General features: G+C 45.4%; 1 protein-coding gene across 3 annotated transcripts in view; it reads left to right on the forward strand.

Moving 5' to 3' along the window:
- The window catches only part of CTNND2 (catenin delta 2), a 702327-nt gene that overhangs the window by 560361 nt on the left and 127936 nt on the right, over positions 1-14030 (forward strand). For all 3 annotated transcript variants that reach the window (XM_058680080.1, XM_058680081.1, XM_058680082.1), the window contains one exon: positions 193-376. In XM_058680080.1, the coding sequence (XP_058536063.1) occupies positions 193-376 (184 nt within the window). The remainder of the gene's footprint in view (positions 1-192; positions 377-14030) is intronic.

Here is a 14030-nt window from a genome sequence, read left to right on the forward strand (position 1 = left end):
TCCTCTGCTGACTCATCAGCACACTTTTAACAGGTTGCCACAGATGTTCTAGAATGTTCAGGACATGCTCTAGAACTTCTGCCTGTCCTCACTTAATCCTTCCTTCGGATGTTCCTGACTCCAATAAGGAAAACAACGTAAGAGGAGAAAAACTGGAAGCCGTCCAAAAGCTCTTCTGTGTATCTTTTGCAGGAGTCCTTTGGAACCTGTCATCGTGCGATGCACTGAAAATGCCAATCATCCAGGACGCCCTGGCGGTGTTGACCAATGCGGTGATCATCCCCCACTCGGGCTGGGAAAATTCGCCTCTTCAGGAGGATCGGAAAATACAGCTGCATTCATCGCAGGTGCTGCGCAATGCCACTGGGTGCCTAAGGTCAGTCAGGGCTGAGGCCCTTCTCCTGCCGTGTTCTCTTGGTGACATCAGGCACGCTCTGTCTGGAGTGTGTAACTCGAGCTGCTGTTTTGATAGATTGCGCAGTGTTGAACATTGAAGTGGTACTGGGGTGTCAGAAGCTAACAAAAACACCTTTCCAATCAGGCTGGGTGAAGTATGGCCGTCTTCCTCTACTCTGTACTTAAGCTAGGGTTTGATCTTTTTTTTAAAGATTCATTTATTTTTATTGTGAAGTCAGACATACAAAGAGGAGGAGAGATAGAAAGGAAGATCTTACATCTGCTGATTTGTTTCCCAAGTGGCTGCAACAGCCAGAGCTGAACCAATCTGAAGCCAGGAGCCAGGAGCTTCTTCTGGGTCTCCCATGCTGGTACTGGGTGACTTGGTTTTGGACCGTCCTTGACTGCTTTCCCAGGCCACAAGCAGGAAGCTGGATGGGAAGTGGAGCAGCCAGGATACCAACCAGTGCCCATTCGAAATCCCGGTGCACGTAAGGCGAGGACTTTGGCCACTAGCCTACCATGCTGGGCCTGGGTTTGATCTTTTTAATATGACCTCATAGGCCCAGGGGAAGAGGTGAACATTTTAATGGCAACCAAAAATAAGTTATTTTCTTTTATTGAGAACAGTAGCCCATGGTAATGTTTTGCTGAACTATGTCATGCATTTGGAAGGCCTAGGCAGGCCAGTTGATTGGAAAGAGTCTATAATACATACATAGGGATATAAGTCACTGCACTGGTAACTGTTTTTATTCATTTGTTTTTGGTAATTCTTCATGGACTGCAAGAGCTTGCAATTCCTGGAAATGGCTCTTTAATGACGCCTATTGGGTTAATTTAAAAAAAAAATTAACTTGCAGACGTGCAGTAACTTTCCCCAAAGGCATTTTTACACAAGCCATCGCCTAGAAATCTATGGAGATTTCTTAGAATCATCTTCATGTCTTGTTTATTACTCATAGAAAAGAAAGCAGTAATCAACATGTAGTTCTAAAATCTAAGACTGTGCTTTCAAGGATGCTACATAGTTTATGCCAAAATTGTAAATCTTGACTGAAGAAGTTGGTGGGATGGGTGTGATTAAAAAGGATTGATTAAAAAAGCCCAATCAAGTAATCTGTTTCATAAGTAAAGTGAACAGGGTTGCTGTAGATGGCCTAGCACTAACATGGCATATCTTCTGCAGTTGGCTGGTTCCCAGGCTTGATACCCAGTCTCCACTGAGGAGGAACAAATCACCTTGCTGACATTAATAATAATAAGCTCATGAATATTCATACCTGTGCTGGCAGCCTTCAGTCTTAAGAAGAGTGTGAGTGTCGATGTGAATGTGCGCAGAGGGCTCCTCCCACGTATCTACACATGTTCTGTTGTGGGAGTGGGAGTCTTCTGACAACTTTGCTTTTCCTTCAGGTCATGGAACGGTGAACTCTTGACATAATTTCCCTGATAGGCCCTACCATAAGCCAACATGTGCTGTTCTCCAAAACTTCCTCTTGTGTCCTCATGTCGGCTTCTCTTACTCTGCAGAAAAATGCCCGACCCACCGGAAGAAATATAACCCTTCCAAAGCTAAAATGTGATGCACCTCTGCCTCTCATGCCCAGCTTTGTCTGTGTGACCTCCCTGCAACATTGCAGGTGCTGTTTCCCTCCCAAAGTCCCTAGCATCGTCTGCTTGTAGAGCATCCTGCTCACCGACACCTGCCGGGTCCTCACACAGTCCGTTGTAGTCATAGACAGGAAGCCAGCAAAGATTGCTTTAGCAAGATCAGTTAAGATTCTCTCAGAAGAACAGAGGGTCCCAGTTAGCTCTTCATGATGTATAACATCAGGATAGAGGCCACCAACATTACGAGTGTATATTTAGTATCAATTAGACCAGTGCATGTTCATGGGCCCCTTCTCGGCCACCTGAGTGAATTTCAGACCTGGGCTATGATCCACAGCAAAGTTGGGTGAGAGCAGGCTGGTTCCCCATTTCTACACATTTACAGGCAGAAGTGTGGTCCCTGCTTCTGCTGCTGGGTGTGACTCCACAATGGGAATCACAAAAGGAGGAAATTGACTTTTGGAAGGGTATTTGCTACCAAATTGTGATTTCCTTTGCCAAGGTACAGTTAGGTTATGTGCAGCAAGGTTTGGTAGTTTTCTGTTTTCCTAATTTCGTTCTGTGAACGACAAGGCAGATCCCACAATTAGGAAAATAGTGTCCAATACATGATGATCTCAGCTTATGTTTTTTTGGCTTTAAAAAGGTATGACGATATGCATTCATTAGAAAGTGCCCCGGGCTGGTGTGTGGGAGCTGACTGGGCAGTGGCACTGACTGGCCGTCCTATAGTCTCCGAGGGAGACCGCCAGCGGTGTGCACCATTGCTGAGGGTGTTCAGGAGCTTAGGTGGAGCAGATGCGTCTTCCACTTACGGGTATTTTCAACTTTTAATGGGTGTATGAGGACTTATCCCCATTATAAGTCAGGCAGTACCTGTTCTCCTTTAATGTGTTAGACCTCCCCATATATAGGAAGAAATATGATTTCTCCTTTAACACTGGAAACTATTTATGAATCATTCCACATTGATGAGCATGTTGAACTAGAAAAAAATTACACTCAGAAAAGGGCAAATATGAATTTACTGAATGTAGACCATCTGATGGCAGATCTCAAGGAACTTCTATTCTTGTTCATCATTTATTGAGAAAGCGCTTGGCAACACACCAAAACAGAGACAACTGACAACAGCCCAACGGATTTTAGATTCTAGTGTATGATTTTTAAATGCCTGCTCAATTTTTCCAATGAGGCTTTGATCTTGATTCGCATTAAAGAAATCACTTCCTGTGCTGTTCTTAGCTTTTGGTAATTTTACCCCGAGAGCATCTGCTGCTCACCTGCTGTGCACTAGGCTGGGACCCCGCCGCAGAGACAGACAAGGCTATCTCCACCCTCCAGGAACTCACAATCCCGTCAAGAAACTGGCAGCGTCACACTGAGCCCCAGCACGACCTGCTGGTGGTATTCTAACTCTTTGCTTAGGACGGTACATAAGGAAAAGCTGGCGGGAAAAGAACTCACTCAGCCATTTGTGGCCAGGAGTGGTTTTGTGGAGCAGGTAAAGCTGGACCAAGCATGAGTAAAGCCTTCTCCCATGCAGGTAGTAGGAGGGGAGGACCACAAGGAATGACTCAAATGTTCTGGTGTTGCTCTGAGAGAACTCCAGCTACACTTGACGTGCACTGTGAGTTGAAGGAAGAAAAAAGCTTAAAGGGGGATTGTGATTATTATGATCATTGTCACCATCATGCATAAAACTCCTCTCTTCCAGGGGCCTGAAAGTTCTGCTTCAGTATGTTGATTTTCATATTCGTCATTAACCCCTTACATGCTGAAGGCATTTGTGAAGCCAGTGCTTGGGCCTGACCCAGCCTCTTGGTTCAGACCATCCCCACTGCACCACACACGATGGAGAGAGAAACATTATAGGAAGGAGATGATCAACAGGTCTGTGCTTAAACAGTACGACAACCAGCAAGCTGACACAGGGACACGCTATCTTCAGTCTGAACTCCTTTGGTTTGCTTCTCAACAAGAGGCCTCCAGTTGGCCAACATCCATTTTTTGCCTGTCAATGTCATTTGTCTTGATCGCTGTCTCTCTCCTGGCTTTCCATACTTTTTATCCTGATACCTAAAATGTGGGATGAGCAGATGGACTGGGTAGAATCAGTCACTTTTCCTTACCTGAAATCTCCCTCTACACAATGAGAACTGTGAGGACTTTTTTGTTTTTAAAAATAAGACTGGAGCTTAATGCATACCCTAGATAATAACATTGGCATGGGTTTCTCAGTTTTCCCAATCCTCTGTTCTTTCACAACTTTAAAATAAATGGATATTATTGGTCTTTATCTGTAACTATAATTTCACATAGGTGAAGAAAATTAAAAACAAAACTCTTTTGCTAGGGTAGTAGTTCCTAAACCAGTATAGTTTACCAATCCTGAGGTAGGAATATATGGCAAATAAAAATAAGTTTACCTTATTATTGTCAGGACTTACCAGTCCTGATTATTCTGTTCCTAGCAGGATTCATGCTTGATTATGTCATTTCTGGGTGGGAAGCCAAGGTTAAAAATGTAAGCAATTACTATTCTAAAAGAGATTGCCTCTTTATTCTCTTTAGAAAAGAAACACAGTGATATGAATATAAATGTCTGAAAGCTTAGCACAGTGAATTTAAGTGAGGGGAATGTATCTCTATCAATCACGTAGCGAATCAAAAATCTGAAAAGCTGACACCATCCCATCTTTGGGCAATTCCATCTATTTTTAAGACTCTCTGATTTCTTGAGAGTTTGCTTTAGCCCCTTCACCCACCCCAGACTCTAGTCGGAGGAATGCTCCCTGGAGCGGTCCAAAGAGCCACTTGCTAAAAGAACACGCTAAATGCTCATGGGGAAATGTCATAGCATGTTGATATAGCAAGAACTTGAGCACGTATGAAATATGAAATCAAAAGTTAATACATTTAGTCCTTTTCCATTTGAAATCCATTTTAAGGTAGGAAATGGAATTTTGCATGAACAGATCTATCTATTTGTCCCTGGAGTATCTATCTGTCACTGAGGACAGAGGATAGGAATGCAAAAAAAAAAAAAGAAAGAAAGAAAAAGAAAAATTCTTAAATCTTTTTGGGAGGATGTGCGTTGCTAAGAATGACAGAGGGGGGACCATGGGGCTCCAGGTAGCACTGGCAGAGGGAGGGTGAGTGTGAGAGCCCTGGGTGCTGAGGGCTCAGGTGAGGGTGAGAGGGGACGGTGAGTGTGAGAGCCCTGGGTGCTGAGGGCTCAGGTGAGGGTGAGAGGGGACGGTGAGTGTGAGAGCCCTGGGTGCTGAGGGCTCAGGTGCGGAAGGCTTTCTCTCCTTGCTTTGCTCCCAGCCAGGCCCAGAGACACAGTCATGCCCCCTTCTTCCTCTTTTCTTCCCCTTTTTCTCTTTGTGTCTTTTGCTTCATTTCTGCCAAATTCAAGCTTCAGTGAAATTGCTGATGAAAATCATTTAAAAACATGGTTCCAAATAAGTGCAGCAATTTGTGGAAAGGACTTGAAGCACGAGTCTGACTGAGGTTATTTTGTTACTCATTTATTCTTCATTTTGTCTTAAGAACTGCCCCAGGAAATGACTTCTGTTTAGCACAAGTCAGGTTATGCAGACTTTGAAATATATTGCTGTGAGCTCCTGATCATTTCTATGCACGCAAGATTGTCAATTGTCTCTCTTAAGCACTGGCCGGTATGATCATCACCTTCAACTTCAACCATGTTAGATGGGCCATGGCCTGAGCGCAGTGTAGGAAGGGTCGTATGGACTCCCACTGTGGTCAGGCTTCTGTTGGTGTCTGTGTTGGGATGAATTAATGTCCCTTAAAAGTCCCTGTGCACTGGGAACATTATAATGGGATCCTGTTCAGAAATAGGGTGCTGCAGATATCATTAGCTAAAACATCCTGCTGCTATAGGGTGGGCCCTACATCCAGAGAGCAGGGTCCTATGAGAAGGGGAGGAGGAGGAAGCAAAGCACTCCCCGAAGCTGCCTGTCTGCAGACTGCAGCCAAAGTGGGACTCAGAACCCAGACAGTCCTGTCTCCGAACACAGGGTGATTTCCAGCCACCACCTGTAAAGGAAGCAGCAGCTCCTCTACAGCAGAGTTGAGAGCTGTGCAAGGCCGGAAGTGACTGCCCCAGGCATGGAAGGTTCACATGCGGTCACTTGACCTGGTGGGCATTAGAGGAGGCTCTCCGCACACAAGCCTGACTTTGAACAGCTACTGAGTGTTGCCAGGAGCTGACGGAGCCTAAGTCAGTTACAGGAATGACTTGCCCAGTTGCCTTCAGAATGGATACGTTAGTGTGAAACTGTGTTTCCCATTTAATGTGCCACAAATCAATATCCCAAGGATGCTGCTGTAGGCGTTGCCTTCGTTGGGAGGGAACTCAGGTAAAGCTTCCGGCACAGCCCTTGGATCTGCTGGCAGTTCCGTAGAAACCCTCTGATCCACACTACAGCAGAGCCGCCTTCCACTCAGCTGTGCAGACCGCAGAATATCTCCAGGCAAATCATGTGCAAGAAGCCTGGCTTTGCTAACTTGCACAGCTCATTGCCCCCGCGCCACCGAGTCATTTCTTCATTTTTATTATTCTGTTCCCACTACAGCATCTTGTCCTGAAGGACAACAATATACAACCCTAATTTTTTTCCATCTATCTTTGTGTACATGAGAATGTTATTAAGCCTGTTGAAGGATCTACACTGCGCCTGTGCTTAGGATTATAATTAGACTCAGACCCTCAATTAGTCATTTTAACCCATATAATGGATGAGTGCCTGGTCCCACAGTGCCACTAATTCTACCATGACCTTGAGAAAACCCCTTCACAAAGTAATGCTAATGATAATCACACTGTGGCTGGAAATCTCCAAAGACATTTATTTTATCTGGTTTACTCTTACATTAGCCACAGGTAAGAAATGGAATTATTATTATTTTTTTTATGTTAAGGTCAGTTGGCTGCCAATAGTATTCATCTATTCAAAGCACTCTTTTCTAAAAATATATTTTTTAAAGTATGTGATGAGTTCTCAGGCAGCTGACTGCAGACTCCACTGGGCGAAGTTAAGTCCGTGTCAGGTGAATGAGCATTCCTCGTGCCTACAGAGAAAACGGTGTGAGACACACACTGCGCATGCACCCACACCCCCACACTCAATCCAGAAGAGAGGAAACGCCTCACTGGACGGTTGCCTCTTCAGTGCATCTGATCTGGATTTCAGATGGTGTTGGACCAACGAGACTCAGCAGTGAAGTTCTTCTTTGGAGGCAGATGGCAGAGTTCAGTAATGGGTTTTAGGAGCTCAGCAGAGAGGGGAAGGGGGACTCCCTGCCTCAGCAGCCCCCTGGAGTCAGGGACGCAGGCCTGCCAAGGCCACCCTAACACTCCTAGCTCACTCCCCTCCACTGAAATCAAAAGTAGTGGGGGTTGATGCTTGCGCTGGTTTTTTCATCCACCAGAGCACGACATTGATTGTGTGGCTTGAACAACAGAGCTTAGTTCCCAGTTAACCCAGATGCAAGAGTCAGCCAGCTGGTTCTGTGAGGCACCTCTCTCTTTGCCCTATGGATGCTGTCTTTCCCCTGTGTCTGCACATGATTTTGCCTCTGGTCATCTGTGTCCAAATTCTCTAGAGCAGTGGTCATGTTAGATTAGAGCCCATGTACAAGACTTCATGTTGCTTCTGTTGCCTCATTAAACTGCCTTCCTCCAAATACAGCCCCATTTTGACATACACTGGGTTTGGACTTCAACATGGCAGTTTTTAAAAAGACTTATTTATTTTTATTGGAAAGGCAGATTTACAGAGAGAAGGAGGTACAGAAGGATCTTCGGTCCGTTGATTCAATCCCCAAATGGCTACGATGGCCAGAGCTGAGCCAGTCCAAAGGCAGGAGCTGCTTCTAGGTCTCCCACATGGTTGCAGGGTCCCAAGGATTTGAGCCATCCTCCACTGCTTTCCCAAGCCACAGACAGGTAGCTGAAAGGAAATTCCAGAAGACAGGACATAAACTTGTACCCATATGGGATCATTGCAGTTGCAAGGTGAGGATTTCCATTATTCAGGGCCCTCAACATGGCAATTCTAAGGGAACACAATGCAGCCTGTAATAACAGCATCCTAATTGGTTTTCACAATTTGTCCTCACTTTAGGAAATAGTCTTTAATAAAATTAAAATGTTCTTCTTGTCAGGTCATGTTGACCAGTATGAAGTATATTTGACTCATTGGTTAATATACTCTAAAATCACACTTATTCTCTAACCTTAAGGAAGGCCAATATAGACATTTTCCTGTTTCTAAAAGGAAGTGACCACAAAGATATTCTGTAGCCAGTGCTCCACACACAGGCGGACACCTGGAGAACTTGAGAAGAACCCATACATGGCATCATAAGATGCTAATTGAGGTGTTGGTTCTTGAGTTGGGATTTGCATGGTGGGTTTCATGAAAGCCTTATGTTTTGGTGAAATCACTAGGTCAGCTTAACAGTAACAGAGCTCGAGAACATCTCTGCACATATTCATCTTGGATCCTAGTTGTTCAACCGTGTATGAAACGATTGTTGGTTAAGAAGTGAAAGGTCTGGACCCAGTGTGATGGCTCAATGGCTAAATCCTCACCGTGCGAGCACCAAGATCCCATACTGACACCAGTTCAGGTGCCGACTGCTCCACTTCCATCCATCCCCCTGCTTGTGGTCTGGGGAAGCAGTAGAGTGTGACCCAAAGCCGTGGGACCCTGCACCCACACGGGAGACCTGGAAGAAGCTCATGGCTTCATGTCAGATCAGCTGAATTCTGGCTATTGTGACCATTTCTGGAGTAAATCAGTGGGTGGAAAAATCTGTCTCTCCTTCTCTCCATAAGTCTGATGTCCCTTTCTAATAAAAATAAATAAATCTGGGCTCGGCGGCGTGGCCTGGTGACTGAGGTTCTTGCCTTGATCCCATACGGCCGCTGTTTCTAATCCCAGCAGCTCCACTTCCTCTCTATCTCTCCTCCTCTCAGTATATCTGACTTTGTAATAAAAATAAAATAAATCTTTAAAATAAATAAATAAATCTTTAAAAAATAAATAAAAGAATCAAGAGATCTGCATTTGAACCCCAGCTTGGCCACATTTTGTTCATTGCCCTGAGGGTTACTGGGCTGTTCTATCTGGGCCTCAGGTTGCACAGCTCAGAGAAAAAGGGCAAAGTTTCTTGAGATAAAAAAGAAAATTTGGTCATGGCCAGCAGTCTTTTCCAGCTGTCCCAAAACACCCCCAAATCAGGTCCTCATAGGAGATGTTCCCAAATTTGGCATCCCCATTCAGCCCCAAGGCTCTAGGATCTCACCTTTTTCTTTATCAAAAACCCAGCCTTGACGCTACAAAACTTTTAGGGGGAGATTAGTTTTGGGTTTAGCACCTGTATTCATAGCTAGGAGATGCTGTTTCTTGGCTGTGAGGCAGAAGTTCTTAGCCAGTGTTAACAGATCCTGAGGCTGGTACTCATAGGGTCAGAATAACTTGCCCCAAGTCCTACGGCTGGGAGTGCAGGAAAACTAAGATTCTTGGTGGCACAGCTGGTTGCTCCTTCTCTGCCCTGGTCCATAGACAGACACGAGGTGCCACCTAAGAGCACGTGTGTGTGCTGACAGTGAGGAAAGGTCTGCCAACTCAGGCCGGATCCTTGCAGAGGAAGATGGCAAGACAGAATTGGCCAGCCATGCATGCTATTTAATTAGCAGCAACACCTAGGAGGAAAACTAAGCAGACAGCACAGGAACTGAGAAAACCATCCGTCTTTGATGTGGATCTGATTCCAAGTGGAGGAGAGGCAGCGGAGAGAGAACGAGAGGGAGAAGTGCTGGAAGCATCAGAGACTCTAAGGGATGGCTCAGACAATCTGCACACAGCACGGAGCTCTCCTCGTCGTGGCTGGTGGTAGAGCTCAGGCACTGGTGGGGGGTGAAGCCTTGGCTGGAAGGCAGGTGCAGTGGTTGACTTCCAAGCACAGCAGCCAGAGCCTACCAGTCAGGGACATTGGCACCATCTGAAGTCTGAGTGGGGCATTGTCACGCATGGCGCAGGAGCCTGGATTGCACCCACGCTTTCGTCCTCTCTGGACTACAGTGTCCCTTTAGATCAGGAAGCCACTGGGTGGACTCACACACAAGGAATACATTCAGATGTTCTCAGTATGTAGTCTTTCCCTGTGCTAGATGCTATGCTTCTCATGGAGAATAGTTAGGGAGCTTGCCATCGTGAGCCTGGTGTGATGGCACTGCAAGGAGACCACCTGGGTCATGCCCTGGTGCCCTGGCAGCACAAATTGGCTTCTGCTTTTGCTCTGCGAAGCCTCAGAGGTAGTATCCTTTTTTCCCAACTTTCCACTGCTGGTCAAGCTATCACCTTCTTTACCTGTGAAAGCTTCACGTGTTGTTTTTCTCTAACTGGTTTACAGATTGTATCTTGGAGTCCTTTGGCTTTCTATCCTTTGGGACTTTGCCTCTGTTTTATCTTTTCTATTATGAAAAATCTGAAAAAGTTTTATCTTTCGATTCTTGCAAGATACCTTTCTTACCCCAAAAGGACAGGCTGTGATCTTCTGAAGTTCTTTCTGGCCTCCTGTGAAAGTGTAGTGGGACTCATTTCCTCCCAAACATTATTTTGTCTAAGCCAGAAAAGTGAGAATATAATGCTTTCATCTTAAATATAAGTGATTGATGTGAAATGTTCTCCCGTGTGATTCCCTCTTAAAGTTTCTTTCACTTTTTTTTCAAAGTATCTACTTAATTATGAACATTTTCAGACTCTAATTCAAACTTCTTTATATTAAGTATCCCATAATTTGGTTGTAAAATATGGGCTTCTTTAGACAAGCAAATATTGGATTTTATGTTTTCAATATGCATTTTGAGTTTTCATTCTTCCCACTAGAATATGAATATTCAGACTTTTCCATTATTGGAAGCAAGCTACTCCCTTTAAACAAAGTCAGTCAGAATTTGGCACAGAGTTTAAAACCCCACCTGGGACGCCCACACCCAGTATCTCACAGCTTCCTGCCGATGCAGATCCTGTGAGGCTTTGTCTCAGCTGCAGGGGACCCTGCCACAATATGGGAGGTTCCTGGCTTTGCCTGACCCTGCCCTCAGTGTTGTGGACATCCAAGGAGTAAAACAGCAGCTGGAAAGGATCTCTGTCTGCCTCTGTTCCCCCTCTGTCTTTTTACCTTTCTAAGAAATAAATAAAATTAAGTGAAAGTTTGGTTTATTTCCAAGAGGTGTGCCATGCTGCTTCACTTTTATTTGTATAAAACATGGGGTTACAGGACACTAGTCCTGTGATTAATATGTTCAAAAAACTAGTTAATTCTTTCAATTCTTCACAACCTCTTGTTATTGAGAATGTGATTTTTCTTCCAGAAGCCTTAGATAATGCTGTGTTACCAGAAAAGAAGCCTTCCTGGGCAGAAAGCAGAGGCAAATCTTAATCATCAATCACAGCTTCACTTAACTGCTTACAAACTAAACCTCTGCTATATCCTAACCTACCTACATCCATACTTACAAACTAAACCTCTGCTGTATCCTAACACACCTACATCCATACTTACGAACTAAACCTCTGCTGTATCCTAACCTACCTACATCCATACTTACAAACTAAGCCTCTGCTGTATCCTAACACACCTACATCCATACTTACAAACTAAACCTCTGCTGTATCCTAACACACCTACATCCATACTTTTTTCCTTTCCATTTTGCAAAATGGCGTTATTTAAAAGTGATACCAGACTATTCCAGCCTTGTAAAATAGCCTGCAAGCCAAGCACAGCTCTCCTAAGAACAGATGGAGGGAGGGAGGGCAGTAGTGTTCAGGGGAGGTCTCCAACTCGCAGGTGCAATTCCTCTTGGACAAAGGGGCACATTCCTAATGAGAGCCATAGAAAAGCCGCATTTTGAGATCACGGCTCCTGCTGCACCTCCAGATGCTCTCGGAGCCCATAGCCCACTGATCCTCCGGTCCAGACTGCATGACCCAGCTTATGATTCCTTTTGTCTCACATCTGGTGGACCCTCAAACACCCAACAACTTTTGAAGTAAGAGTAGGAGTTTCTTTTTGTCATTCTGCCTCCACAGCCCCTGGACCTCTGTCAGTGACCCGCCAGCTCGCGTGCACTTGCAGAGAAGGCCGCGCGATGTGCTGCATGGCCTTCAGCAGATCCCTGTAAGGTGAAGGCTGTTCAGGAAGTCTGTTTGCATGGCTTCCTCTCCTCCCCTCGAAGCTAAACACAGCTTGCTAAGCAGAGGGCCTGGGGGGTGAGCAGGGAGAATCCACCCTAGGTCCCCTGCATCTCCCCTTGCAGTTATTTGCCCTGCAAACAGAAAACTAAGAAGCAACTCAAAGGAAAAGGTATTATTCCTTAATTTTAGCCAAAAACTGGGTTTTTTTAAAAAAAAAAAAGATTTGTTTTTATTGGAAAGGCAGAACAGATTAACAGCGCGAGAAGCTTCCATTCACGGATTGAACCAATCCTGAGGCAGGCACCTCTTTCAGGTCTCCCACGTGGGTGTAGCATCCAATGACTTTGGGCCAGTTTCCACTGCTTTCCTAGGCCACAAGCAGGGAGCTAGCTGGGGAGCAGAGTAGCAAGGACAGAAACCAGCACCCACGTGGGATCTTGGTGCTTGCAAGGTTAGGATTTAGCCACTGGGCCCAGCCAGAAAGTTGTTATTGTGAGCTTCTAGAAGTACCAACTAAAAAGTGTCCATAAAGCAGGGAAAAGGCTTGGGGGATCTACCCCTGAGGAGGATCCCAGCTTGGAACACAGGTTCCTGGCTTTGCAAGGTTTAAGCAGAGCAGCAGCAGTTGGAGAGAATATGTGTGACCAGGTGGGCAACCCGTAACAACGGAATTTCAGGACAAGGTGATCTTCTGTGTTTGTCCTGAACTAATCTTCCATTTCAGGCTGCTGAGTAACAGGACAGACATGCCAGGACTTCAGATGAACTCTGTGTCCTTCACTGTATCCATAGAGGTTTAAATACCTCATTACTCCCCATTCCCAAGCACGAAACCAGCGAGGAAGATGTGCTGTGGAGGCTCTGCGGGAGCTAATGAATCCCAACAACTAATTACATTTCTCTTAAGGTAACTTATTACCGCAGAGTAGCTGTGTTGGCACAAAAGACTATGTGGGGACGACAATGGCCAGGGCAAAGACAAGCTGTTGAGTCATCCCCTATAATTCTCCATAATGGTCCTGTCTGGACCCGTGCACCCAGACCATTGTTCTTCCCAGTGTTGCATTTTGCTTGACCTTATTTTGAATCAACAATGTAATTGCTAATTTCAGACTAATTTATATCAACAAATGAGAGTCCTGCCAAATGGTGTCGCTGTGAGTGCTACTTACTGCCCTGACAGCTCTCTATTTTGCACAAGTTTGGATCAGGTGGTTGAAGCAAATGAGGCTTCCTGCAAAAAGTAATTATTTCAAGGCAGAAAAGGCATTGAGGGCCTGCCAGGAGGAATGGTGTGCAGTCCATGACTCTGGTTGAGTGCTCCCAGGTTTGGGAGGCCACTGGCTTCAGTTCCTGGCTCAGAACCTCACATTATCTGAAGGGCAGTATTTCTCCTTAACATGATGGAAGCAGTACTAATAGGTCCTTTTCTAGAACATAAAGGCACTTTCCTATTTCTTCTCTGCAGACAACCCTGTCATGCTAGCAGACTAGAGGAAATATAGTTTGTCCTTGACCCCTGTCGCTCCTAAGCAGCTCAGATAAAGAGGTTGGCCTTGAGGTTGCAGCCAAGTCTTGTGGCAATGGGGTGTGTGAAGGAGCCATTACTGGGCTTTTGTGGGACTTTTCAGAGCTCCTCCTGATTACAAGGGGAAGCATTGAGGGAGGTGGTCGCTTGGTTGCTTCAATGGCACCCAGCAAGGATGCCAGCCTCAGTAGGAAGTGTTGGGCATTTCTCTGAGCACCTGTCCTCTGTGGCCCAATGATGCCAAGGCTCAG

Source organism: Ochotona princeps, chromosome 23 (assembly GCF_030435755.1).
Source record: "Ochotona princeps isolate mOchPri1 chromosome 23, mOchPri1.hap1, whole genome shotgun sequence".
Taxonomy (NCBI): Eukaryota; Metazoa; Chordata; class Mammalia; order Lagomorpha; family Ochotonidae; genus Ochotona; species Ochotona princeps.